Source organism: Lepidochelys kempii, chromosome 24 (assembly GCF_965140265.1).
Source record: "Lepidochelys kempii isolate rLepKem1 chromosome 24, rLepKem1.hap2, whole genome shotgun sequence".
Lineage (NCBI taxonomy): Eukaryota > Metazoa > Chordata > Testudines > Cheloniidae > Lepidochelys > Lepidochelys kempii.
Window position 1 is genome coordinate 22,501 of NC_133279.1, and position 25,633 is coordinate 48,133.

The 25,633-nt window shown below is 40.8% G+C and overlaps 1 protein-coding gene and 1 non-coding gene across 5 annotated transcripts; both read left to right on the plus strand.

Annotated features, from left to right (window-relative positions):
- The first annotated feature begins 2,590 nt into the window (after positions 1-2,590).
- Positions 2,591-24,975, plus strand: KHDC4 (KH domain containing 4, pre-mRNA splicing factor). Of its 4 annotated transcripts, none has more exons than XM_073323571.1 (14): positions 2,591-2,685; positions 2,869-3,109; positions 7,200-7,328; positions 8,893-8,972; positions 12,622-12,674; positions 16,632-16,795; positions 17,121-17,332; positions 18,047-18,107; positions 18,930-18,987; positions 19,238-19,491; positions 20,043-20,198; positions 21,464-21,576; positions 22,411-22,502; positions 23,526-24,975. In XM_073323571.1, the coding sequence occupies exons 1-14, from the start codon at positions 2,594-2,596 to the stop codon at positions 23,723-23,725; spliced, it is 1,905 nt and encodes a 634-aa protein (XP_073179672.1). In that variant the 5' UTR covers positions 2,591-2,593; the 3' UTR covers positions 23,726-24,975. The 4 variants fall into 4 exon arrangements, with proteins under 4 accessions (XP_073179672.1, XP_073179673.1, XP_073179675.1 ...); XM_073323572.1 differs by having other exon boundaries at positions 7,206-7,328; XM_073323574.1 differs by lacking the exon at positions 23,526-24,975 and having other exon boundaries at positions 21,492-21,576; positions 22,411-22,503.
- LOC140903017 (small Cajal body-specific RNA 4) lies at positions 16,897-17,024 on the plus strand. The gene has a single exon (XR_012156144.1).
- Positions 24,976-25,633: the final 658 nt, after the last annotated feature.

Genomic DNA, 25,633 nt, shown 5'->3' on the forward strand with positions numbered 1-25,633 from the left:
GGAGGCATGTAGGTAGGAATAGCGGTCAGTAGGTTTCCAGTATAGGGTGATGTTTATGTGACCATCGCTTATTAGCACCATAGTATCCAGGAAGTGGACCTCTTGTGTGGACTGGTCCAGGCTGAAGTTGATGGTGGGATAGAAATTGTTGAAATCATGGTGGAATTCCTCAAGGGCTTCTTTTCCATGGGTCCAGATGATGAAGATGTCATCAATGCAGTGCAAGTAGAGTAGGGGCATTAGGGGACGAGAGCTGAGGAAGCGTTGTTCTAAGTCAGCCATAAAAATGTTAGCATACTGTGGGGCCATGGGGGTAACCATAGCAGTGTTGCTGACTTGAAGGTATATATTGTCCCCAAATGTGAAATAGTTATGGGTGAGGACAAAGTCACAAAGTTCAGCCACCAGGTTTGCCGTGACATTATCAGGGATACTGTTCCTGACGGCTTGTAGTCCATCTTTGTGTGGAATGTTGGTGTAGGGCTTCTACATCCATAGCAGCCAGGATGGTGTTTTCAGGAAGATCACCGATGGACTGTAGTTTCCTCAGGAAGTCAGTGGTGTCTCAAAGATAGCTGGGAGTGCTGAGGATAGCCAGACAGTCCTGCTGTCAGGGTGCCAATGCCTGAGATGATGGGGCGTCCAGGATTTCCAGGTTTATGGATCTTGGGTAGCAGATAGAATACCCTAGGTCGGGGTTCCAGGGGTGTGTCTGTGAGGATTTGTTCTTGTGCTTTTTCAGGAAGTTTCTTGAGCAAGTGCTGTAGTTTCTTTTGGTAACCCTCAGTGGGCTCAGAGGGTAATGGCTTGTAGAAAGTGGTGTTGGAGAGCTGCCTAGCAGCCTCTTGTTCATATTCCAACCTATTCACGATGACGACAGCACCTCCTTTGTCAGCCTTTTTGATTATGATGTCAGAGTTGTTTCTGAGGCTGTGGATGGCATTGTGTTCTGCACGGCTGAGGTTATGGGGCATGTGATGCTGCTTTTCCACAATTTCAGCCCGTGCATGTTGGCGGAAGCACTCTATGTAGAAGTCCAGTCTGTTGTTTCGACCTTCAGGAGGAGTCTACCCAGAATCCTTCTTTTTGTAGTGTTGGTAGGAAGGTCTCTGTGGATTAGTATGTTGTTCAGAGGTGTGTTGGAAATATTCCTTGAGTCGGAGACGTCGAAAATAGGATTCTAGGTCACCACAGAACTGTATCATGTTCGTGGGGGTGGAGGGGCGGAAGGAGAGGCCCCGAGACAGGACAGATTCTTCTGCTGGGCTAAGAGTATAGTTGGATCAATTAACAATATTGCTGGGTGGGTTAAGGGAACCACTGTTGTGGCCCTTGTGGCATGTAGTAGTTTAGATAGTTTAGTATCCCTACAAAAGGTTTTCTCCCCCCCCACCCCGGCTCTCCTGCTGGTATTAGCTCATCTTAAGTGATCACTCTCCTTACAGTGTGTATGGTAACACCCATTGTTTCATGTTCTCTGTGTATATAAATCTCCACAATGTATTTTCCACTGAATGCACCCGATGAAGTGAGCTGTAGCTCACAAAAGCTTATGCTCAAATAAATTTGTTAGTCTCTAAGGTGCCACAAGTACTCCTTTTCTTTCTGGGGGCTGTTTGCCTTGTGGGGGCCGTGATTGCCTTGTGGGGGCCATGATTAGGTTATAGGGGTTGTGATCGCCTTCTGGGGGCTGTGTTTGAGTTCTAGGGGCTGTGAGCCTTCTGGGATCAGTGATTGCATTCTGAGAGCTTTGTTTGACTTCTGGGGGCCGTGATTGCCTTCTCGGGGGGGGGCTGTGATAGGCTTAGGGGAGGCCATGATAGGTTTCTGGGTGTCATGTTTGCCATCTGGGGGCCATGAGTGCCTTTGAGGTATTGCCTTCTGGGGGCTGGGATTATCTTCTGACAGCCATGTTTGCCTTCAAGGATCTGTGATTGCCTTCAGAGGGCTGGGATCGCCTTTGGGGGGCTGGGTTTGCCTCCTGAGTGCTGGGTTTGCCTTCTGGGGGCCGCATCCCTGGTGTTACCACTTCTTGCCACAGGCTACTCTAACTAGCAGCCATTGATTAAAGGCAGAAAGTAGGCTGACGAGAAGAACAGGCTCAGCATGGGAGGCTTAGGGCAATAACTCACCACCTCCTGCCGCTCTGCAGCAACTTAACCTTCAGAAACGTGCAGCATACCCTTTCCGCCCAGAGCTGTGCTATAGCGCCCCTCGATCTCGTCCCGCAGCACTGTTAGCCCCACCCTGGGCTCTCTCCCACAGCTCTGCGGAGAACGAGCCACGATCCGCCTCAATCTTCGGAAACAGAGATGCAACTTTGATATTTTAAACCCATTGCTGCCCTGCACGTCCTAGTCTTGCCGTGAACAGTGACCGACAGTGCCTTGGTAAGCCAAATAATATAACAGGAACACTACCGGACCGGATCGCTAAGCCAATCGAGAACATCCCACTAGGAACAGTGACCGGAACTTGTCGTCACACCGCCACGGACAGGATTCCTGTGAACCGGACACCGGAAGTCGTTGGAACTGTGCGGTCACTATGACAACGGTCGGAAATTGCGTCAGTTGGCTCTGGGCTGGCGGAAATGACGAAGAGTTTGGAGCGGAGGTGGCTGAGCCGGGTCGGAGCCATGTCAGCGGGGAGCACAGGGCAGCGAGATTCTGGGGCCGCTGGCGGGTGAGCTGGGACTTGAGAGTCTGGTTGGTGGGTGGGGGTTTGGAGTCAGCATTTCCACGGGGGGGGGGTCCGGGCCGAGGACGGTCCCTGCAGTTTGGGGGAGGGGGTAGATGGTTGGAGACTTCGGTGGAGGGGGGGGGGGTGTCGGAGCTGAGATGAAGCTGAGCGTGTTTTGTTTTCCAGGCGCCGCAGTAAGTGGGACCAGCCCGGTCCGTCTCCTGCTCTTTTCATTATTCCTGGTTCGGCCCCACTGCCTGGCCGCCCCTTCCAGAGCAGCGGAGATAGCGTCTCCGGTGTGCAGGGTTCCGAAAGCTCTGCGGCCCCCTCAGGAGCTCTGGATGCAGCTGCTGCTGTGGCAGCGAAAATCAATGCGATGCTCATGGCTAAAGGAAAACTGAAACCAACAGCGAACACTACAGACAAAGTGAGTGGCAGGGTAGGGGGTTGTGTCCACCTCTCTTTATGTCTGCTATAATGCGTGAATATACTTTGCTACCAAGATACCTAGTGTCTAGGGTTTAAGGCCAAAGGCACAGTCCAGTGAACTGTGAAAGATTTCAGATATTTTGTCAATTTTCTAAAAAGAGTATAAGATTTAAAAAATTAAAATGATTTAAACATAATGGAAATTTAATAATTGAACAGGAAGCTCCATGTTGGGACTTGGATGATACAAATTTCAATAGAAAGACCCCACTTTGTATTCAGAAGACTTTAGAAACTGAGATGCTTCAGTTATTGAGAGATCAGTTCTACAACTCTCCTCAAGAAAAAAAAGTTTAACTTGATTTAGTAATATTTTGAACTTATAGCTTCTTCAAAATACTTTATGCATATTAATTCTTCAATCCTATAAAAATACATATTTAACTTTAAGCTTTAACAAGTAGCCTTTTTGAGCCCACACTGCTCACATGTTTAAAGTTAGCCATGTGTTTAGTGGCATGTTCAGGGCCTTAATTAAGGAATCCTCACAAGAAGTTTTCTGTACAGATGCAAAAGCATATACAACATAAGTAACTTGCTTAAAAATTCACATAGGGTACCCGTATGCTACATCTGAAGGTGTAATTTCCAGTTAAGGTAGACATACACACACCAGCTTTGATAGAAGATTGAGCAGGCTGACCCATCGGGGGATTGAGTAGATGCGCTTCTTTATTGCGGTGCTTGTTCCCCTCAACCCAATTGTCGAGTAAGCACTTAATTAGTTACAGCACACTTTTTTTAAATTTTAAGTTAATATGTAAATATCTATGTTTACTGCAACACCCCCAAAACCCTTATTGAGTAATATGAATGCCCATACAATGACTATTAATAGCTATATACTGGATATAATTATCCCCACCCCTATTACTGTTTACAGCATAAGCATATTCTACAAATAATTTTTACCTTGAAGATACATTTTTTGCAGTAATTATAGCCACATTTTCCCTTAATCAGCAGTTCACAGGGGCGGGAGGAAGGGGCCATGACCCTATCATAAATATGAAGGGAAGGGTAAACACCTTTAAAATCGCTCCTGGCCAGAGGAAAAAACCTTTCACCTGTAAAGGGTTAAGAAGCTATGATAACCTTGCTGGCACCTGACCAAAATGACCAATGAGGAGACAAGGTACTTTCAAAAGCTGGAGGGAGGTAGAAACAAAGTCTCGCTCTGTCTGTCTGTGTGATGCTTTTGCCGGGGACAGAAAAGGAATGGAGTCTTAGAACTTATTAAGTAATCTAGCTAGGTATGTGGTAGATTCTGTTTTCTTTAAATGGCTGAGAAAATAAGCTGTGCTGAATTGAATGTAGATTCCTGTTTTTGTGTCTTTTTTGTATTTTAAGGTTTTGGCTAGAGGGATTCTCTATGTTTTGAATCTAATTACCCTGTAAGGTATTTACCATCCTGATTTTACAGAGGTGATTCTCTTACTTTTTCTTCTATTAAAATTCTTCTTTTAAGAACCTGATTGCTTTTTTCATTGTTCTTAAGATCCAAGGGTTTGGGTCTGTGTTCACTTATGCAAATTGGTGAGGATTTTTATCAAGCCTTCCCCAGGAAAGGGGGTATAGGGTTTGGGGAGGATTTTGAGGGGAAAGACGTTTCCAAGCGGGCTCTTTCCCAGTTATATATCTGTTAGATGTTTGGTGGTGGCAGCAATAAAGTCCAAGGGAAAAAGGAAAATAGTTTGTACCTTGGGGAAGTTTTAACTTAAGCTGGTAAAAATAAGCTTAGGAGGTTTTCATGCAGGTCCCCACATCTGTACTCTAGAGTTCAGAGTTGGGAAGGAACCTTGACAGACCCCAAACTCGTTTATGTTGCTGGGGAAGGAAGGGAGGGGGAGATAATACTGCTTTATGCAAAGAATATCTTTTAGATCCCCACATTCCTTATGCAGCTGTAATGCTTATTAATCCTTAACAAGGGGAAGGGAAGGGAGAGGGGTAGCACTTTATTTATCAAACGAAGAGAGTGCCTGCCCATGCCTTCCTCTCTAATACCATGCTAGCGGTTACCCAGCTCTTTACTTAACCCTTGCATATCCTAACAAGCTTTGATAAAGCTAGCATGCTAAAAATGTTGGTGTAGCTGAGGCAGTATGGGCAGCAGCACTGTCTAGCTCTCTGAGTATTAATTCCGTCTGAGACTCTAAGCCCGTGCCATGAGTGCACTGCCACAACTACACTGTTGTTTTTAGCATGCTAGCTCAATCAAAGCTAGGAGACGTGTCTACCGGAACTGGAAATTATACCTCCAGCTGTAGTGTAAAGGAACCCCCTAGTCAGTGGTAGAGCCAGATTTGGAACTCAGGTGTTCCTGCCTCCTAGCCCCCTGTTCTAGCCAGTTGACATGTAATGTTAATAAACGTTTCTTTAAAAACTGTGGATATTTATGGTACATTTTACGCTGTAATTTCCAGTACCTGCTGATGGTAGAAAGAACCATCAATTCCAGCAAGTTTTCGTAATCTAACAGAGCCAGTGCTGTGAAGTTGCATTAAAAATTTTAGTCCTTATTTTGTCAGAGTCCTTATTCACCGAGTAAAAATATTGAAATGATGGAAGGTTTATCTAAAACTTGCTTTGAAAATTTGTTATATGGGCTTATGTAGTAAACATTTCTCTAAGATCTCCTTTCTCCCAGGAATCTTCAGAATTTTGCTAACTGGTGAAATTGGTTGATGAGTTTAACCTCCTATGAAACAATCACAGAACCTCATTCTCTATTGTTTCATGATACGGGCTCCAACATGAGGATCTGAAGTTTTTGGCCTCAGTAGGGTGTTGCTTGCATCTCCTGGAAAGAAACATGAGAAGGTATATTGATTTGAAGCAGTCTTCAAAATCACCATGGAAGGAGCATGAAGTGTGTCCACTCTCTGGATGTTTTTGAGTATTGTTAAGTGTATTGTAACTTCTAATGTTTCCTAATTTACTTGGTTTCCATAAAGACCAATGGTACCATGTATTTCACTATTAGGTTCCCCCCTTGATTGTTGTTTCTCAAGACAGAACATACACAGTATTTTTAATCTTTCCTCGTAAATTGGTTTTTCTAAACCTTTCATCATTTTTGTTGCTTTCCTCTGGATTCTCTCTAGTTTGTCCATATTGTCTGAAGGTGTGGTGCCCAAAACTGGGTGCTCACCAGTGCCAAGCAGAGCATAACAGTTACCTGTGACCTACGTATGACACTCCTGTTAATACATCCCACAACTATATCAGCATCAGATTATTGGCTTATAGTTAATTTGTAATACATTATAACCCCAAATCCTTTTCTGCCTAGCCAGTTCTTCCCCATTTTCTATTTGTGCATTTAATTTTTCTATCCTAAGTCTAGGACATTGCACTTGTCATTATTGAATTTCATCTAGTTAATTTCATATCAGTTCTCCAATTTATCAAGATAATTTTGATTTCTAATCCTGTCCTCCAAAGTGATTGTAACCTCCTCCAGCTATACCTCTTTGTGCCTTTGTTATCATGATTATTTGTCTTATTATAGCCTCTAGAAACTATACCTGAGAACAGGGCCCCATTTTATTATGCACTGTACCAACACATAGTAAAGACAGTCCCATCTTGGAAGAGTTTACAGTTTACACTAAGTGTGAAAGAAAGTATTTTCCCCATTTTACACACGGGGAGTTGAGGCAAATAGAAATTGTCTTGTCCAAAGTCTCACAGGAATCCAGTTCCTTAGCCACAAAGCTCTTCCTTTCTCAGGTTCTCTGTCTGTAAAATGGAAACAGTAATACCCATCTCAGAGAAGTGTTGAAAATGATTAATCAGTTGGTATTTATACAGGATGTTTGAAGATGTGAAGAGCTAGGTAAGTAATGAATACTAGATATAACCAATAATTTTTTACTGTAAAGCAAATGAGTTCAGAGTGTGAAAGGAGATACAAAAAGACAACATTGTTATTTGTGTTAAAGGACCATTCTGGTCAAGTTGTCTTGTTGTATAGTGCAACAGAGTATTGCCGTGTATCAAAGTTTTGTAATGGTCTGTTGAAGCTACAGGCCCCAGGGAAAAGTTCGGCCACAAGCAAAAGTAAAGATGACCTTGTAGTAGCAGAAGTGGAAATCAATGATGTGCCCCTCACGTGCAGAAACCTGTTGACAAGAGGACAAACTCAGGACGAGGTGTGTAAAAAAGCTGTATCTAATTCTTTGGCTTTCAACTGTTTTTAAAGTTTAAAAGGATTAATGTTCGTCGATTCAGGGAAGGTTCCTAGAAAAAGTGTTTGGGTTGTGGGTAGGGAGATGGCAGGGGTCCATAAGCCACATTGTAACTTATTGGCCAGAGTGACTAGATTCTGAGTTTGAAACTATGCGACAGAATAGTGAAATATGTGACTGCTTGTAAAAATATTCAAAATAATTTACAGAGAGACCTCATGCTGAGACATGGTAGCACCTGTGATTGGAGCAACATTCAGCTCTCCAATGTGTTAGTTTTAATGTTCCAGTTTGAGGGAATCCATGTTGTTAGAGGTGAACAACTAGATTAGAACTCTTATCTTCTAGGGACTAATAAAAATCAATCTTGCTTATGATGTTAAAATAGAAGTACCTTCTGTTCCAGATGGTCTTATTTATCTTGAGTATGACTTTGATTACTCACATAGCTGGAACATTTTTAAATGCATTGATTTTCCTAAAAAGAAAAGGAGTACTTGTGGCACCTTAGAGACTAACAAATTGATTTGAGCATAAGCTTTCGTGAGCTACAGCTCACTTCAACAGGTTTTTCCTTCTCTTGCCTATAAAGGCAACACCTCTGTTCAGTCTTTGTAGAAATATAGGAATTGCTATACTGGATCAGAACACTGGTCCATCTATTCTGGACTTCTGACTGTGGCCAATATCCAAAGCTTCAAATGAAGATGTAAGAAACAAAGTGAAATAAATTGCCCCTGAAAGAGGTGTCTTGCTGATGCCCATTAGTTAGAGGTTCGCTTGTATCCTGAACCCAGAGGATTTGTAGTCCCCTTTTTTAAAAAAAAAAAAAAAAAAAAAAGGGAAAGAAACCCTTGTAATTTTGTACCACAAACAAACAAAATTCCTTTTTTCAGCTTTAAATATGTTCTTTTTCAACATAATTTAATGTTGTCTTGTATAATTAAAGGTAAACTGAAGTGCCCAATGTAACTTTTGTATAGTATTTATCATCTCTCTATCAGGTAATGTCTTTAAAATCAACAGTCCTGGTCTTTACAATCTCTCTTCATACTAAAGTGTTTCCATATCTTTATTTAATCAGTTTAATTTTCACTGACTATCTGGTCCCTATTTCAGTTTCCACTTGTTTCATAACTAAGGCTGCAACATTGTGGATCCTGCAATATTAAGCTTCCACCCCAATTTTGTCAGCCACCCGGGGCTCCTGCTGTTAGCCCCAGGCACCTGCGACTCATGCTTTCAGCTCCATGCATTAATGACAGTAATATAGTTGCAGCAAAATGTCTGGTTTTCCAAAAAAATAAATTAGCAGGTGTAACATAATACTTGAGTGTTTATATTGTTCCAGCAAATTTTTCTTAAACAAGTAGGTCTTCTCTGGCCAAATTAATAAAGGTCTGTGATTACTTTTCTGCTATTTTCCATGTCTTGTCCTCAACCCAGCAGCAATTATTTTACAATCATCCTGCAATTCAAGCAGGGCTTTACTCATAACTGATTTTTTTTTTTTTTTTAATGTCTACAGATAAGTCGTCTGAGTGGAGCAGCTGTCTCTACTCGAGGGAGGTTCATGACTGTGGAGGAGAAAGCAAAATTAGCACCTGGGTTTGTAGTTCTTTTAAATTATTTGGCATCATGGTTGGATACTTATGTGGATATATATATATAGTTACCCTCAAAGATTCTCTGTTATGTAGCAGAGTAAGTTGTTATAGTGGTTATTATGGAGGCTTTTAATAGGCTAATTATCATCAGGCTGAAATACTGATTGCATGTCTAGCTGTGTTTGTACAGCACCTAGCACTGTGGGATTCTGGCCCATGACTAGGGCTCTTAATCGCTACAGCAGTGCAAATACTAAATAACTATGGTAATAGTCGAACTAATATGAAATCAAAACTGCTTTCAGTTACTCCCGGGAACTTTAGTACATGTGAAGGTTTATCTCTATTGTCAAGTATTTCAGTGTGTAGTATTATGAGCATTTCAAGAATAATTTATTTACATTGAGACTAGGAATTCTTGCTTTGAGATTCAAGTGAAGCTTTAAATTAGTAGGTTTCAGAGTAGCAGCTGTTTTAGTCTGTATCAGAAAAAAGAACAGGAGTACTTGTGGCACCTTAGACTAACAAATTTATTTGAGCATAAGCACAGTGTTTTTGTTGTATGGGGTGTGGTTGCTGGTGAGTATTTGCTTCAGGTTGGGGGGCTGTCTGGAAGCGAGGACTGGTCTGTCTCCCTAGATCTGTGAGTGAGGGATCATCTTTCAGGATAGGTTGTAGATCTTTGATGATGTGCTGGAGGGGTTTTAGTTGGAGGCTGAAAGTGACTGCTAGTAGCGTTCTGCTATTTTCTTTGTTGGGCCTGTCCTGTAGTAGGTGACTTCTGGGTACTCTTCTGGCTCTGTCAGTCTGTTTCTTCACTTCAGCAGGTGGGTATTGTAGTTAGAGATCTTGTAGGTGTTTGTCTCTGTCTGAGGGATTGGAGCAAATGTGGTTGTATCTTAGAGCTTGGCTGTAGACAATGGATCGTGTTGTGTGTCCTGGATGGAAGCTGGAGGCATGTAGGTAAGTAATAACCACCACCCTATACCGGAAACCTACTGACTGTTATGTGACCATCGCTTATTAGCACAGTAGTGTCTAGGAAATGGACTTGTGTGGACTGGTCTAGGCTGAGGTTGATGGTGGGATGGAAATTGTTGAAATCATGGTGGAATTCCTCAAGGGCTTCTTTTCCATGGGTCCAGATGATGAAGATGTCATCAATGTAGTGCAAGTAGAGATGGGGTGTTAAGGGACGAGAGCTAAGGAAGAGTTGTTCTAAGTCCGTCATAAAAATGTTGTCATACTGTGGGGCCAAGGGAGTACCCATAGCAGTGTTGCTGACTTGAAGGTATATATTGTCCCCAAATGTGAAATAGTTGTGGGTGAAGACAAAATCACAAAGTTCAGCCACCAGATTTGCCGTGGCATTATCGGGGATACTGTTCCTGATGGCTTGTAGTCCATTTTTGTGTGGAATGTTGGTGTAGAGGGCTTCTACATCCGTAGTGGCCAGGATGGTGTTTTCTGGAAGATCATTGATGGATTGTAGTTTCCTCAGGAAGTCAGTGGTGTCTTTAAGATAGCTGGGAGTGCTGGTAGCGTAGGACGTGAGGAGAGAGTCCACATAGCCAGACAATCCTGCTGTTAGGGTTCCAATGCCTGAGATGCGGCTTCCAGGATTTCCAGGTTTATGGATCTTGGGTAGCAAACAAAATACCCCTGGTCGGGGTACTAGGCATGTGTCTGTACAGATCTGTTCCTGTGCTTTTTCAGGGAGTTTCTGGAGCAGATGGTGTAGTTTCTTTTGGTAATCTTCAGTGGGATCAGAGGATAATTGCCTGTAGAATGTGGAGTTAGAGAGCTGCCAGGCAGCCTCTTGTTCATATTCCAGAAGTCACCTACTACAGGACAGGCCCAACAAAGAGAATAACAGAACGCCACTAGCCGTCACCTTCAGCCCCCAACTAAAACCCCTCCAGCACATCATCAAAGATCTACAACCTATCCTGAAAGATGATCCCTCTCTCTCACAGATCTTGGGAGACAGACCAGTCCTCGCTTCCAGACAGCCCCCCAACCTGAAGCAAATACTCACCAGCAACCACACACCATACAACAAAAACAGTGGCCCAGGAACCTATCCTTGCAGCGGGGCCCAGTGCCAACTCTGTCCACATGTCTATTCAAGTGACACCATCATAGGACCTAATCACATCAGCCACGCCATCAGGGGCTTGTTCACCTGCACATCTACCAATGTGATATATGCCATTGTGCCAGCAATGCCCCTCTGCTATGTGCATTGGCCGGGGCGGACAGTCTCTATGCAAAAGAATAGACGGACACAGATCTGACATCGGGAATCATAACATTCAAAGACCAGTGGGAGAGCACTTCAGCCTCTCTGCCACCTTTAAGTCTGTCACTGAGTGATTAATTTTGCAACAGAAAAGCTTCAGGGACAGACTCCGGTGAGAAGCTGCTGAACTTGAATTCGTGTGCAGGCTAGATACCATTAACTTAGGTTTGAACAGAGACTGGGAATGGCTCAGTCATTACACTAATTGAATCTATTTCGTCATGTTAAGTATCCTCACACCTTCGTGACAACTGTCCGAAATGGGCCATCTTGATTATCACTTCAAAAGTTTTTTTTCCCCCCTGCTGATAATAGCTCCTCTTAATTAATTAGCCTCTTACAGTTGGTATGGGTACTTCCACCTTTTCATGTTCTCTGTATGTATAAATATCTTCTTACTATATGTTCCATTCTATGCATCTGATAAAGTGGGCTGTAGCCCATGTAAGCTTATGCTCAGATAAATTTGTTAGTCTCTAAGGTGCCACAAGTACTCCTGTTCTTTTTAAATTAGTAGTTTATCATAATGCTGTTGATGAAATTGCAGCATGATGTAAATTTCGAGGAACCTTTTCTTTACATAACTAGCTCAAGGATAGGTGCCTTCATGAATGTGACCAGGGTGGAGTTTCACTTTTCAGATCTATAAATGCATATTTAATATTTTGCTGCACTATTAAATAGCATGTGTGTGGGAGATGTTATGCGCTTCCTTATGGAACTCTGGATTATGGCTTGCATGCTGTTAAGAGTGAAATCCTGGCCCCAAGTCAATGGGAGTTTTGCCATTGGCTTCAGTAGAGCCAAGATGTCACTCCTAGTGAGGAGCACACTGGTGTGGAGCTTGCCATCTCTTGGGCTGGTAGACCTGTCACAATAAAAGTCTGGGAGATGGCAGCATGTTAATATGCAAACCACAAAGTGAAACTGACAAAGCTTGGGCAATTGAACCAGATAAGTGAAATCCAAAGAGTAAATGCAATGTAAATGATTAAAATTAATTATATTTTTCAAGTTCCTGGTTTTATTAATCTAGGGAGTCTTCATTCATTCAAACAAGGAACTTCTGAATTTTTTTATGTAGATTGTATCCCTTTGCCTATCAAGGGGTCATGAAATTCAATGAAAAATACGTAGTTAAGAAATACTCAGTTACTTTTATTTACACTTTCTCAGGCTGCTGATCTCTGCTTTGCTGCCATTTCTCTCAGAATTCAGCAGGGATTGTTGTTATATTTATGAACGAAAAGTATGTAGCATTATCAAAACTGTAATGGAATTGGGATGAATTCATTACTGGATGGTGATGTCAGTGCTTTCATAGAATGTTTTGGTGTTCTTTTAATAGGGATCGGCCTTTGTATCTCCATGTCCAGGGGCAGACACGAGAGCTAGTTGACAGTAAGTAATACATAATGTTGTGTCCTGTATTATTGTGTTTTTTTTATTAATTTGATATATATTTTTATTATGAGCTGTAAATTATCTGGGAGAAGGTAACAGTTCATGCACTAATGGTAAATCCCTTGTTGGTTGAAAAGACAGAAGCATTTTCCATTGCATCCTACAAGTCATCAAACTAAGGCTTTGATGGACCACAAGGTGTGACTTGTTGAGCTCAGGTGCAGCCCCACTATAAAAAGGAATAATCTGTCATCTGTCCGCAGGTGAGACACAGCAAGAACTGGCATGGTGGGGCATAAGTGGAGAGGCCCTCTTTCTGGTCATGTATATTCAAATCTAAGGATACGTGCCTACATTTAAACCGCTGCAGCGGCACAGCTTCCATACTGCAACTGCGCCACTATAGTACTTCAGTGTAGATGCTGTCTATGCTGACAGGAGGGGTTCTCCCATTTGTGAAGGTAATCCACCTCCCTGAGAGGTGGTTGCTAGGTTGATGGAAGAATTTTTCCATGAACCTAGCACTGTCTACACCGGCGGTTAGGTCAGCATAGCTACATCTCTGAGGTGTGGATTTTTCACACCCCTGAGACACAGAGCTATGCCAATGTAAACTCCCAGTGTAGACGAGCCCTCGGTGGTGGTGTTACAAAAGGTGAGTTTTGAATTACAGAGGCTAGATTGCATAGCCCACCAACACAAATTTTAAAAAAAGCAAAGGAATAAATAAAGTTGTTCAACTTCACATCTGCTCTTCTTGTCAGTTCGCCCTCCCAGTTTCCCTCCTTTACACTACTTGCAGTCCTCATATGCCCACCCTAATCCTGATAAACCAGTGTGAAACCTTTCCTGTAATGTACAGATTTATCAAAGTATGCAGATTTCAATTATGTAATTTCTACATACAAATATTTTTAAATAATTGCTAATATAGATCACCCAACTGGGGAGAAAAAACACATCTTATTACCACTTGCAGTCTGACACAAGGACCCCAGTTCTGGCCAGAACATCTGTTGGGTCCCCATGTTGGGAATTCTCTTGGCACAGGGCCAGCATAGGTCACCACATCCTGTTCTCCTTTGCAGGCCCCATTATAATGGAACGTTGGAATATTGCTGGATCACTTTGTGGTTAGGATATTTTGGGCTGTGGAGCAGCTCCATAGGTAGCTGTGGGGGTAACAGCTGTAGGTTAGAACAGCAGTTGTGGGCCATGCCAGTCCCTGGACCAGGCCTGAATTCAGCGGTTGCAAAGATGGGGTAAAGCGACCTTTGCTCCTCTGTTCATTGGACTGTACCTGGGCAATATCTGGCTCCATATCAACCATATTTATTTGTTCTATGCTGTTGCATTAATGACTAATATAGAGATAGTGTGGCTTGCATTTACATTGTGATTCTGTACATCGTTTTTATCTATATTTGTAAATGAGGTGTCATAAATATAAAGGGAAGGGTAACCACCTTTCTGTATACACTGCTATAAAATCCCTCCTGGCCAGAGGCAAAACCCTTTCTCCTGTAAAGGGTTAAGAAGCTAAGGTAACCTCGCTAGCACCTGACCCAAAATGACCAATGAGGGGAGAAGATACTTTCAAATCTGGAGGTGGGGGGGAAACAAAGGGATCTGACTGTCTGTCTGTGTGATGCTTTTGCCGGGAACAGATCAGGAATGCAGCCTTACAACTCCTGTTAAGTGAGTGAGTAAGCTAGCTAGAAATGCGTTAGATTTCCTCTTGTTTAATGGCTGGTAAAATAAGCTGTGCTGGATGGAATGTATATTCCTGTTTTTGTGTCTTTTTGTATTTTAAGGTTTTGGCTAGAGGGATTCTCTATGTTTTGAATCTAATTACCCTGTAAGGTATTTACCATCCTGATTTTACAGAGGTGATTCTTTTACCTTTTCTTTAATTAAAATTCTTCTTTTAAGAACCTGATTGATTTTTCATTGTTCTTAAGATCCAAGGGTTTGGGTCTGTGTTCACCTGTACAAATTGGTGAAGATTCTTATCAAGCCTTCCCCAGGAAAGGGGGTGTAGAGCTTGGGGGGATATTTTGGGGGAAGACGTCTCCAACTGGGCTCTTTCCCTGTTCTTTGTTTAAAATGCTTGGTCGTGGCAGCATACGGTTCAAGGACAAGGCAAAGTTTGTACCTTGGGGAAGTTTTTAACCTAAGCTGGTAAGAATAAGTTTAGGGAGTCTTTCATGCATGTCCCCACATCTGTACCATAGAGATCAGAGTGGGGAAGGAACCCTGACATGAGGTATGGTGGGCTTTTTTTTGCATCTGGAACCATAGACTCCTTTAACATGAGCTTTCAGTATTTTTATATTTTAATTTCAAGCATTTTGATTTTGCTCACTTTGAAATTCTGAACTAGTATTCTGTCTCCAAGCATACTGATAGCAAAATTCAGTTTGCAAAATCTAGGATGCACAAATGAGCTGGAACCAGAGTTATTAAGTTCTAATGTTTTTACCAGAATGTAATGTTCACGTGGCTCCCCAATATAAACAAGTCTTTTATTTTAGCCTATTTTGAAAAACAAAACCTAGATTGAAAAATAGGAAACTAGTTAAAAAAATCGTAAAGGTTGAGAACTCACAAGTAAGAGACTTTCACTGTGGTGTAATGGGTAGTGTTAAGGATGAGGCCAGGCCCATGGACTCTTCATATTAGAGACTGGAAAGTGTTGCTGTGGAACTTTTTTTTAACTCGTTTTAGGATTTCTAATCAATGGGTGGTATGCTTCCTGTTTTGTTTCTCACAGATGATGGTGATGATCCCTGAGAGCATGTGTAATTTTACTTGTTTAAGTGTTAAATTAATAACTGACTAAAGTCAGTTGGGAATGATTAACTTAATGGAGAAATAATGATTTGTTTGAATCTCCGGAACAATGTGATCTTAAGCTCCATGTGAAAAGGTACTTGTGTTCATGATGAGAAAACAGCACTAAAAACACCTGTTTTTTTAAAACTCTGATCTTTTAGATAATGAAAATTAAGAAAATTGTTCTCTCCTGGGTGAAGTCACTCCCCAAGTTTCATCTGGAGAAAAATTGCTAGCAAAAAATAAAAACCCTTAACATTTATTATGGAAATAAAGGCAAACATCTCTCTAGTAATAGTATCAGTAAGAGTGATTCTCTTCTGCTAAGGATTACATAAAATCAGTAAAATCCTCAAGATGACTTAGTTTTCAGTAGTCTAAATGTATGTAGAGTAGTGGCAACATGATTTAAATGATATTTAAACAAATAATATAACAAATAATGTTAGGATGTGGCAAATTAAGTGGCCCAGGAGTAGAATTGCAGTACAGGGAATGAGTAGACTGTATCAGTTGCCTTAGTTTGCTTTTGTTCAGGTATCTTGTCCACGTGTTCTTTTAGCACTCCGAAGTTAGCACGTGTATAATACTAGTATAAATGTAGAGTATTTGTTTCTGTGTAAACTAACTGGAATGCCAGGGCTGTATTTTGTTTAGCACCGTGTCACTTTAAGGGTTGGAACTCTGCTGAAGAGGTGAGAATGAAACAGATCTGGGGAAGCAGTTTAGTGCTCCTGGAAGACTTTCCAACATTGGGTTGTTTGGGGTAGTTTTTTTGTTTTTGCAACCTGTGCATACTTGTTTGGATTCTGAAAAGTTTTATTAGAATGCTCCAGTTTCAAACAGCCCCTGGTTTGGGAATATAGCATCTACTTGGTGTAAGGATTGGCACTGGCACTCTGGAAATAGAAAAGACATGGCTGATCTCCTGTGTATGTAATATCAAGGCATTAACATCAGGCAAGCCAGTAATGCAGATATTGTTTACAGCAAGAGCAGGTTTCTGGCTTGGATAGTCCAATCAAAAGAAAGGATTTAAAGTATGAAGAACCCGAAGATCTAGTCATTTGGTAGGATGCTTTTCCTGAAATTAAAGTGGTATTATGTTATACCCAACAGGAGCTGTAAACCGAATTAAAGAAATAATTACTAATGGAGTAGTGAAAGCTGCCACTGGTTCCAGTCCAACTTTCAATGGAGCTACAGTTACCGTTTATCACCAGCCTGCTCCCATTGCCCAACTGTCTTCCGCTGTTGGCCAGAAGCCTCCATTCCAATCAGGGGTATGTAATGCATACCTGTGATTCTTGTAGTATTTTATGCTCATATTGTAAGATTTATCCATTTGTAAATTTGTCTTTTTAAACTCTTATTCGCTGTGGTAACTGGAGGATTAACAAGGTGGAGTCTGTAAAGTGGGGCTCTGCTGATACCATCCTCCTAGAGGAAGGGGACGGAGAGAGCAGTCCTACTTACAGAAGAGCAGAGGACTGACTGTACCATCCAACATTTAAACTTCCTCCTGCAGAAGTCAAATAGTTATCCTTTGAAATGAGTTGTAAACTTTATACATGGAATGATTAGCTGTCTACTGTTTTATGTTTGCAGATGCATTACGTTCAGGACAAATTATTTGTTGGTCTGGAACATGCTGTACCTACATTTAATGTGAAGGAAAAGGTGGAAGGGCCTGGCTGCTCCTACTTACAACACATTCAAATTGAGACTGGTGCCAAGGTCTTCCTACGTGGGAAGGGCTCAGGCTGCATAGAGCCAGCTTCAGGCAGAGAAGCCTTTGAACCTATGTACATCTACATAAGGTATGGGTAATTTTAAGAAGCCATGCGATCTAGTCATTCGGAATGTAATTTCAGGTTATGCTGAAAGCATAGAAATATCTTCATCTGACAGCTGAGTAAGCTTGAATGAAACACTGTCTAATGTAGCAACTGCTTTTCTTAAGAGGTAAAATTGCATGCAGTTTAATCTTAACTTACTGCTTTGCACAAGAACACAGTACCGTGTAGTTCTAGTTGGATTTGTTTAGAAAGAGATGTTATGCCCCCGTTTAAATGTTTCATAAAACACTACGTCTATATACTCTAAGCACCGTCAAATTGTTACTGAGAGCAGAAGATGGACTACAGGAAGAATGTAGAATTTTCCTTTTAATGTTGACTGATAGTGTCTTACAAGTGGTAGAATTTAAAAGGAAAACGCAATGTTCTTCTTTCAATCAGGTCACTGACCTCTGTAGTACTTCCTGCAGCAGCTGAGCCTCTTTGAACTTTCATTGTAAGAGGAAGTGGGGGCACATTTACTTTCTAAATGAAAGTTCAGAGGTCTAGATGTGCTGTTGAGCAGACAAGCAGTTGATCACCTATATGAAGGGAGAGGGAAAAGGCCTGGAACTGCGCTACCCAATGGAGGAAGTAAAGAGGAAGAAGCACCCAAGCCTAGTCATAAAATTCAGTCATAAAAGAGCAAGACCACTAATGCACTTTTTTTCAAGTTTCTGACTCTTGTTTTTTCAGTCATCCAAAACCAGAAGGTCTGGCAGCTGCCAAAAAGCTCTGTGAGAATCTATTACAAACTGTAAGTGACTTTTAATGGTGGCTTATTCCCATAAATATGAGATTTCAGGGTCCCTTTTAGCTCTGCTATGCCTCAGTGTTGTAACTGCTTTTATTATGCTCTCGGCAAAACTTTTCATAAGCTTTGACATGGTGGTGGTGGTATGTTTCAAGGAAACAACTGGCTTTGAGCAGGGGGTGTGTGCAAGACTGGGAAGCAGCGATATGGGCCCTCCCAGTAATCAGTGGGGGATACAGAATTCTTTTTGCTCCTGGGCTGCGGCAGGGAGAGCGAGAGAGCTCCCCTTTCCCCACATCAGCCCTGGGAGAGCAGAACTCCTTCTGCTCCTGGGCTGCGGCGGGGAGAGTGGAACTTCTCTAGCCCTGCTCTCTTCCCGCCACAGCCCCAGGGCTGATGGAGTTCTCTCTCCCCGTTGCAGCCGCGGGGGAGAAGAGCTCTCTCACTCTTCCCTGCTGCAGTCCAGGAACAGGAGGAGTTCTGCGGAGGAGTTTACTCCCCACCCCCCGCCAGAGGAGTTCTGCACCCTTCTAAGGATAAAAATATTTCAGAATGTTATATCTAATCTTTAGTGACTCCAGCAGTACATCTCTGGTAAAAATCTGTCATGCTTCCATGCCATACCTGTGACTTAGTTTTGTCCTTTTCCTTTTATTGCTTGGTTCATTATCATTACTGTGCTCTTGGTAGAACCCAGAGTCAGGGCCACATTGTGCTAGTTGCTGGATAAATATGTAGTAAGAAATATTCTTTGCCTCACTAAGAGCTAGTCTGACATGGTTCATGGTATACATTTTTTTGCTAATCTATTAATGTCCTTTGAAGGTTCATGCTGAATACTCCCGATTTGTCAATCAAATAACCACTGCAGTACCTTTAGCAGGTATGTGTTAATATCTTTGAAGTTTGCAAGTTACATTGTTTCTATGAGCAATATTTACACTTACATATATTCCAGTCAGATGGTATTGGGCAACAGTCTTATTTTTCCCTGTCAATTTTGAAAGTCTTTTCCCTCATTTATCTTCAGTGAACAACAGCCCACCTTCTTTACCTTTCCTCGTCAATTACATTTTTTTAGATTCTGCAGCTGATTTAGAAGTAATTATTTTTATTTTTTTTCTCCTCACCAGGTTTCACACAACCTGCTGCTATAAATAGCATACCTCCTCAGCCATCATACTATCCATCCAATGGCTACCAGTCTGGTTACCCTGTTGTTCCTCCTCCTCAGCAGCCAGTTCAACCACCTTATGGAGTACCAGGCATAGTACCACCTGCAGTGCCACTGGCACCTGGAGTGTTGACAACATTACCCACAGGAGTACCACCTGTGCCCACACAGTACCCAATTTCACAAGTACAACCTCCAGCTAGCACCGGCCAGGTAGAGAAAGAGATGCGTAACTTGGCCTAAAGTTCTTGGCTAACAAGTTTCTGCCTCTAATAGAGAAATCTTTATAGTAGCTCTAAGACTCAAGATGACTTTCTTCTTCAGGATATGCTTGTATAAAATACTTCTGCTATTTTGCTGGGTCTCTTTGAGTCATGTACTGCTACAATCACCTAAGAGATGACAACTCCATTCATAGCATGTATCCATTAGTCAGGCAGAAATTTCTTGAATTCCCATTATCTGTGTTAATGTTGGAAATAATTTTAATTACCACAGGCATTTTCATAAACTGCACTACAGTTGCACTGGTAGAGTAGGTTTGAATAGCTATCACTTTAAGATAGCATTCCACAACTTTGCTACTTAGTGGGCCTTTAAACTAAATACAATTTTTAAATTATTTGCCTTTTTAGTACTTATGAGGAGAAAGTACTGAAGGTATTTTATTCCTTTGTGTAAACTTTAATTAGTTTAAACCGTTATCTTTGTTAGTGTAATATCAGATTCTTACATGCTATATTTTTAATTTTTGTGGTCACTAGAGTCCGCTGAGTGGGCCTTTTCTTCCTGCGGCCCCAGTAAAAACAACCTTGCCGACTGCTACACCGCCACAAGTCCAACCACAGCCTCAGGGCCAAAAGAGGCGCTTCACTGAGGAGCTACCAGATGAGAGAGAGTCAGGACTCCTGGGATACCAGGTGGAATAAAATAAGCAATTTTAGTACCTGCCTCCAATTCCCTTCCCTACGAAGAGACTTGGCTGTAAATTGATCATTCTTAATATAGTTTGAGTTGTTTCATGACTGTCACTTTAGGAGATGCTAGTGAATTATTAAATAGAATTTAAAATTTAATCATGAGTGATGAAGATGAGACTTCACACTTCTGTTCTTTGGAATAGATGCACCATTTGCATCTAGTGCCTCCCATTTCTTTCAGACAAAAATTAAATCTTTCCTTTTCACAGTCTTCCATAACGAAAAACAATTGTTGCTTTTGTTGTGAGACAAAGTATATTGATTGCTTCCAGAATCTTCTATTCAGATTTCTAGAAGTTTTAGTAGTTAGGAGGAATTGTTTGAGATAGCATGAGGCATAAAGTTATGAGATAAAAATCTTACTCCATACAAACAGCCATATTTAATTTAATAAAAAATAATTTACAACTTTTCCTCAGACACTTCCATGTGTAAGGGAAGTTTCCACCATGGAAAAGTGTCTTCTCATTCCTGAAGTATTTTCCTGAGTCCAAATTGCCCCTGGTAAAATTTAACCAAACTTGCATTTAAAAGGCTATTTTGGCAGAAAACACTTAAAAAATTACTCAGGATCAGAATCTCAAATGGCAGACATGTTTGCACCCACAAATGTATGTGACGTGAAAATTGGTGTTTCAAGTAGCATTCTGTTTTAGCCTATGAAGGAAGTAGATAGTTGTCTGGCTGCTTAATGGTAGTACAATCGAGCATTGTGGGGAAGATGGGTTTGATGATGTGTAAGGTCTCTTCTACCTCAGCACTTGGGCCGAGATTGTTTAGGTATTGCAGTGCTCAGTGTTGCAACATATAACTGGTTTGGGAGCCTAAATTTAATTTTCAAAAGGGATTAAAGCACTTAAGAGTCTGAATACCTTTAAAAATTTGGGCTTTAGACACTGATTACAGATGCAATACAAAATTCTTTGTGACAATTCATAGATGTTTATATACATAAGTTACCTTGTTCAGGATACAGTAGGGAAAAGCATTTGGAATAACTACACTAGAGAGCAGTAGATATTTCCTGATCCCTTATGTATAGGGCAATCACAAAAATATTAGACCCAGAAAATTAGAAATATTAAACCCAGTCTGTAGTTTGCAATATACTCCGAAAGGTTGGTCTTCCTGACATTTTCATTAAGGAGCTGTAGCTTATAACATAGTTGTAGATTTGCTAATGCCATGTGTTTTTCTGCTCATAGCATGGACCCATTCATATGACTAATTTAGGTACAGGCTTCTCCAGTCAGAGTGAAATCGATGGGGCGGGATCGAAGCCAGCAAGTTCCTCAGGAAAGGAGAGAGAGAGGGACAGGTAAATGTTGTGTTTAACTAAAGTACGAAAGGATTACAGTCATATTTGTTAATCCTAAAGAAAAGTTGAACTTCTAAATCAGTGTTTCTCAAATTGTGGGCTGTGACCCTCACAGGGGTCACAAAAGCCAATCAGAAGGGTTGTGAGGCACTGAAAATTTTCTTATCTAAAGATGATCTTGGTTCCCACTCCCTGCACACCCTTACCTTCAAGGTTAAGTATTCTCTGTGAACATTTTGAAACACTCACAAATTATGTTTGCTTCTCACGGAGATGTTTACTAAATGTGAAGTTGTTGCAATATTTTTTTTCTACTTCAAATGAGGAATTGCCAGTTCAGAGAGGTTGAGAAATAATGTTCTAGATCTTATTTGAGGACATGAAAAAATACATCTGGGATATTGGTAAAGTTTTAAAAACTCTCAAATCTTCTTTAGAACTAAGTGAATAACTTTCTTAGGTATTTTGAAATATAAGGGATCAGATTGTCAAGTTATCTGGAAACTTAATCATGGTGAGCTATCCGTGAGATGGCCCGTCTACCTAGTTTGTTGTTGTGCTTGATGGGGAAAACATCATGCAAGCAGGATCTTTCCTTTAAAATCATAAGATAATATTAATCTGTTTCTGGTAGATCTTTAGCAAGATGTTAGAATTCACTCCAATCCCATGTTGTATAATTTTACACACCCCTCCCCCTCCCTTAAATCCCTCCTAACCCAATACTTTATATTGCTTAATTATTGAATAATTAAATTAATCAAGTAGGTCAATAATTATTTTAAACATTACTAAATTATTTAATTTAATGAAATAATACTTTTATTAAAACAGGCAGTTGATGCCTCCACCAGCTTTTCCAGTGACCGGAATGAAAACCGAATCCGAAGAAAGAAATGGATCGGGGTCCTTATTGGGCAACCACGGTGAGCACAATGGACAAAACAAATTCATATGCAAAAGCAAGCTTGACTTGCAAGGTACTGATATAATGCTGACTTTGGCAAATACGGAAATGCCCAATCAATTCTGGGCTGTCCTTGGGATTGCAATTCTAAGTGAGAAGATGGGCATGTTCCACTGGCTTTAAACCATGCATTTCTTACATGAGATACCTAGTTTCTGAGAGCTAAGGTAAATATTTAAGTGAATGATAGAAAAACCTTGGGAACTGTGATATGTGTAACTCCTAATTTGAAAGAAAGAGGAAGGCCTCTTTTTTGTTTTTGTTTTTTTTAATTTTGATAATCCGCCCAGGCACAGCTGATAAGAAATTGCTCTGTAACACTGGTATATCATATAGTTTTACATTCCCATCAGGCTCAAATTGTATAGCTCTGTATATTAAGACAATCACTAACGTAAGCCATGTGTCTAGTAGACATTCTCCCAAAGTGGTCCACAACTAACAGAAATCCTTAGTGGATTCCATCTTTTCATAGGATTCTGTAGCATCAAATATTCGCTACTTGAGAGAACATTTTAAATCCTTGTTCTTGTAAGTGCCCTGAAAGTTGCACATTTCCTTGTATCCAAGAGCTGCAGACACAGTATATTAGTTTAACCTCAGTTTTTCCCCAATATTGATGCCAGAGTTTGCCATTGTATTAGACTTCTTATGATTAAATTTGGACTTTTCTTTACATATTTATCTCTTAACGGTGAAATTGCTGTCACTTAAACTCATTTGCTAACTTTACCTTTCTTTTGTGTTTCTTTTTTCTTTCTCTGCTCTCTTACATGGTTCTGATGGATCACATGTGCTGTTGCTGGTGCTGTCTCGTGTGACATCCGACCTTGGGTGACCACTGACCCTGTGACCTCAAAATGGCGTCCAACTAACAATTTATAATTAACGTCTTTTTTTTATTTATTAACTTGTTTGGGGTATTTTTATCTTTTTCTTCCTTCTTGGGGGGGGGTGGGGGGGATGTTTTTTTTCCCTCTAGATCATCCAGCTAAGAAGATGAAAACAGCTGAAAAGGGGTTTGGATTGGTGTCTTATACTGGAGATTCATCAGATGAAGAAGAGGAACATGGTGGCCATAAAAATGCAAGTACTTTTTCACAGGCATGGAGTTTGGGATACCAGTATCCTTCCTCACAACAGCGAGCTAAACAACAGATGCCATTTTGGATGGCACCATAGAAGCTACAGAACAGTTTTTGTACCCTCAGTTACACCTTTTTTTCCTCTAGCAATAATGCATGTATATTACAAAACGAACTTTGCAAATGTACATTATTCTTACCTTTGCAGAAGCTGCTAAAGGTGCACTATTCCCTTTTGAAAGGGGTTCTATTATATTTTTACAATCCATATTTCTGCAGTGAATTTGTCATCTATGAAAAGTTATTTGAAATCACAAACTCAGTGCAGCACGGACTTTTTATACAGTGAGGGAATGTGCTCACAGAACAAGAACAGGGAGGTATGTCGCTCCCCCTGCATTTTCCACTTGCCCTGGATAGCTTGAGAAATGGAGACAGACAGCCAGGCTGACTTAAATACAGATTTTGTGTGTTTGTTTTAAGTAATTTTCCTTTTGTCAACTTGTGTTGGTCAGTGGTGACAACAGATGTCCTCAATGTTTGGACTTTCACTGGAGAAAGGAAAATCTATGCATTACACGATTAATTTTTAAGATCATGTTTCCTTAAATTGCTAATTTTATTTATTTTAAGCTGCTCCCATGTGTGTTTCTTACCCCCCTTACCCTGCTTAATTCCAAAATGCAATTTCAGTAACTCAAAATAACTTTTGGTTCTAGGCAAATTTCTTGGGGTTGGGGGGGGAATATAGGTTTTCCCCATTTTCTATTTTGGATGGATTTGGCTTGCTACTAATACTTCGACATACTTGGTATATCAGTGGTATGTACACTCTAACCTTCTTCAGCTGGTCCAGGTGATACTACTTGTCATGAAGGTGTCAGTCTGTTAATTTCTGTCTGATTCCACCAGTTTTGTTTTATGACTGTTTAACAAAGTAATATAGCATCCTGGTTTGTGTATCTCCAAAGACCTGATTGCAAGCACTGCTATTACACTGAAGCACAGAAGCGAAACCTCTGAATAAATTGTGGATTGTTTACAGTGACTGGAACTGCAAAGGGGCCTTTCTTATCATGGCAAGCTGTTGCCAAAAGATTACTCTTTTGTATTGATAACATTGATGTGTGAATCCACTAATGTGTGGTGGGACACAATGTAAATGGAGGTGCGGGTCTGCATTTGAAACATGAGTAATAGTTTGAAGTATTGTAATAAGTGTAACTTTTACACATTTTGACTACCTTGCAGGCTGGCTGGCTTTGTATAAACTTATTCTCTGGTTTCCTACATGTTGTAAATAATTATAGAAACATAATTTCCTTATAAATAAATGTACAAATATTCCTTTTGCTTCCATCTTTTTTCTTCAGCTCTGTCAGATAACTTTCTTGGGTACAGCACATGCACCTGGGGCTGGAATGGTGACCACCTCTGTCTAGCCCTTAACTTGGTGTTTTAACAGACACAGACTTCGGTGAAATAGTCTTACTCACTAAGAAAAGCTTTTAAAAAGGTTTTAAAACCTTATTAACTGTTTTTAATGGGACACAACTTGAAAATCACTCTTCTATCTGAAAATATTGTACCTTTTTATTGTTACAGGTAGCTAAGACTACCATAACTGGACATTAGCAGTAGCTTATTTTTTTCCATTTGACAGAACTTTGTGCGTTGACAGTGCAAAGGAGCAGAAAAACAATGGGACATACATAGCACCTTTTAAAATAGTATCAGAAAATGGATATTTTTAAACCAGTTGAACCATTTAGTTTTGCTCATTTGTAGTAGCAGGCAATCTAGAAACAAATTTAAAGGAAATTCTCCACTTAAATTTGGTCTATGATTAAAAAAAATAGAAGTTTTTGTTCTGTTCTATTTAGGTTCTTTTGCTACCCTCAACACTGCAATATCTGAACCCCCTTTGGTAGTGCATTAAGCAAGGTGACTAACTTCTGTCATGTAATTTTTCTTCTCTCTCATATCCTCTGTACAAGGGCAGAAT

Coding starts and splice junctions, on each gene's coding strand:
- KHDC4 (XM_073323571.1), top strand. CDS start 2,594: ATGACGAAGAGTTTGGAGCGGAGGTGGCTGAGCCGGGTCGGAGCCATG. Junction 19,492..20,042: donor CTCCAGCTAGCACCGGCCAG/GTAGAGAAAGAG, acceptor TGTGGTCACTAG/AGTCCGCTGAGTGGGCCTTT. Junction 21,577..22,410: donor AAGGAGAGAGAGAGGGACAG/GTAAATGTTGTG, acceptor TTATTAAAACAG/GCAGTTGATGCCTCCACCAG.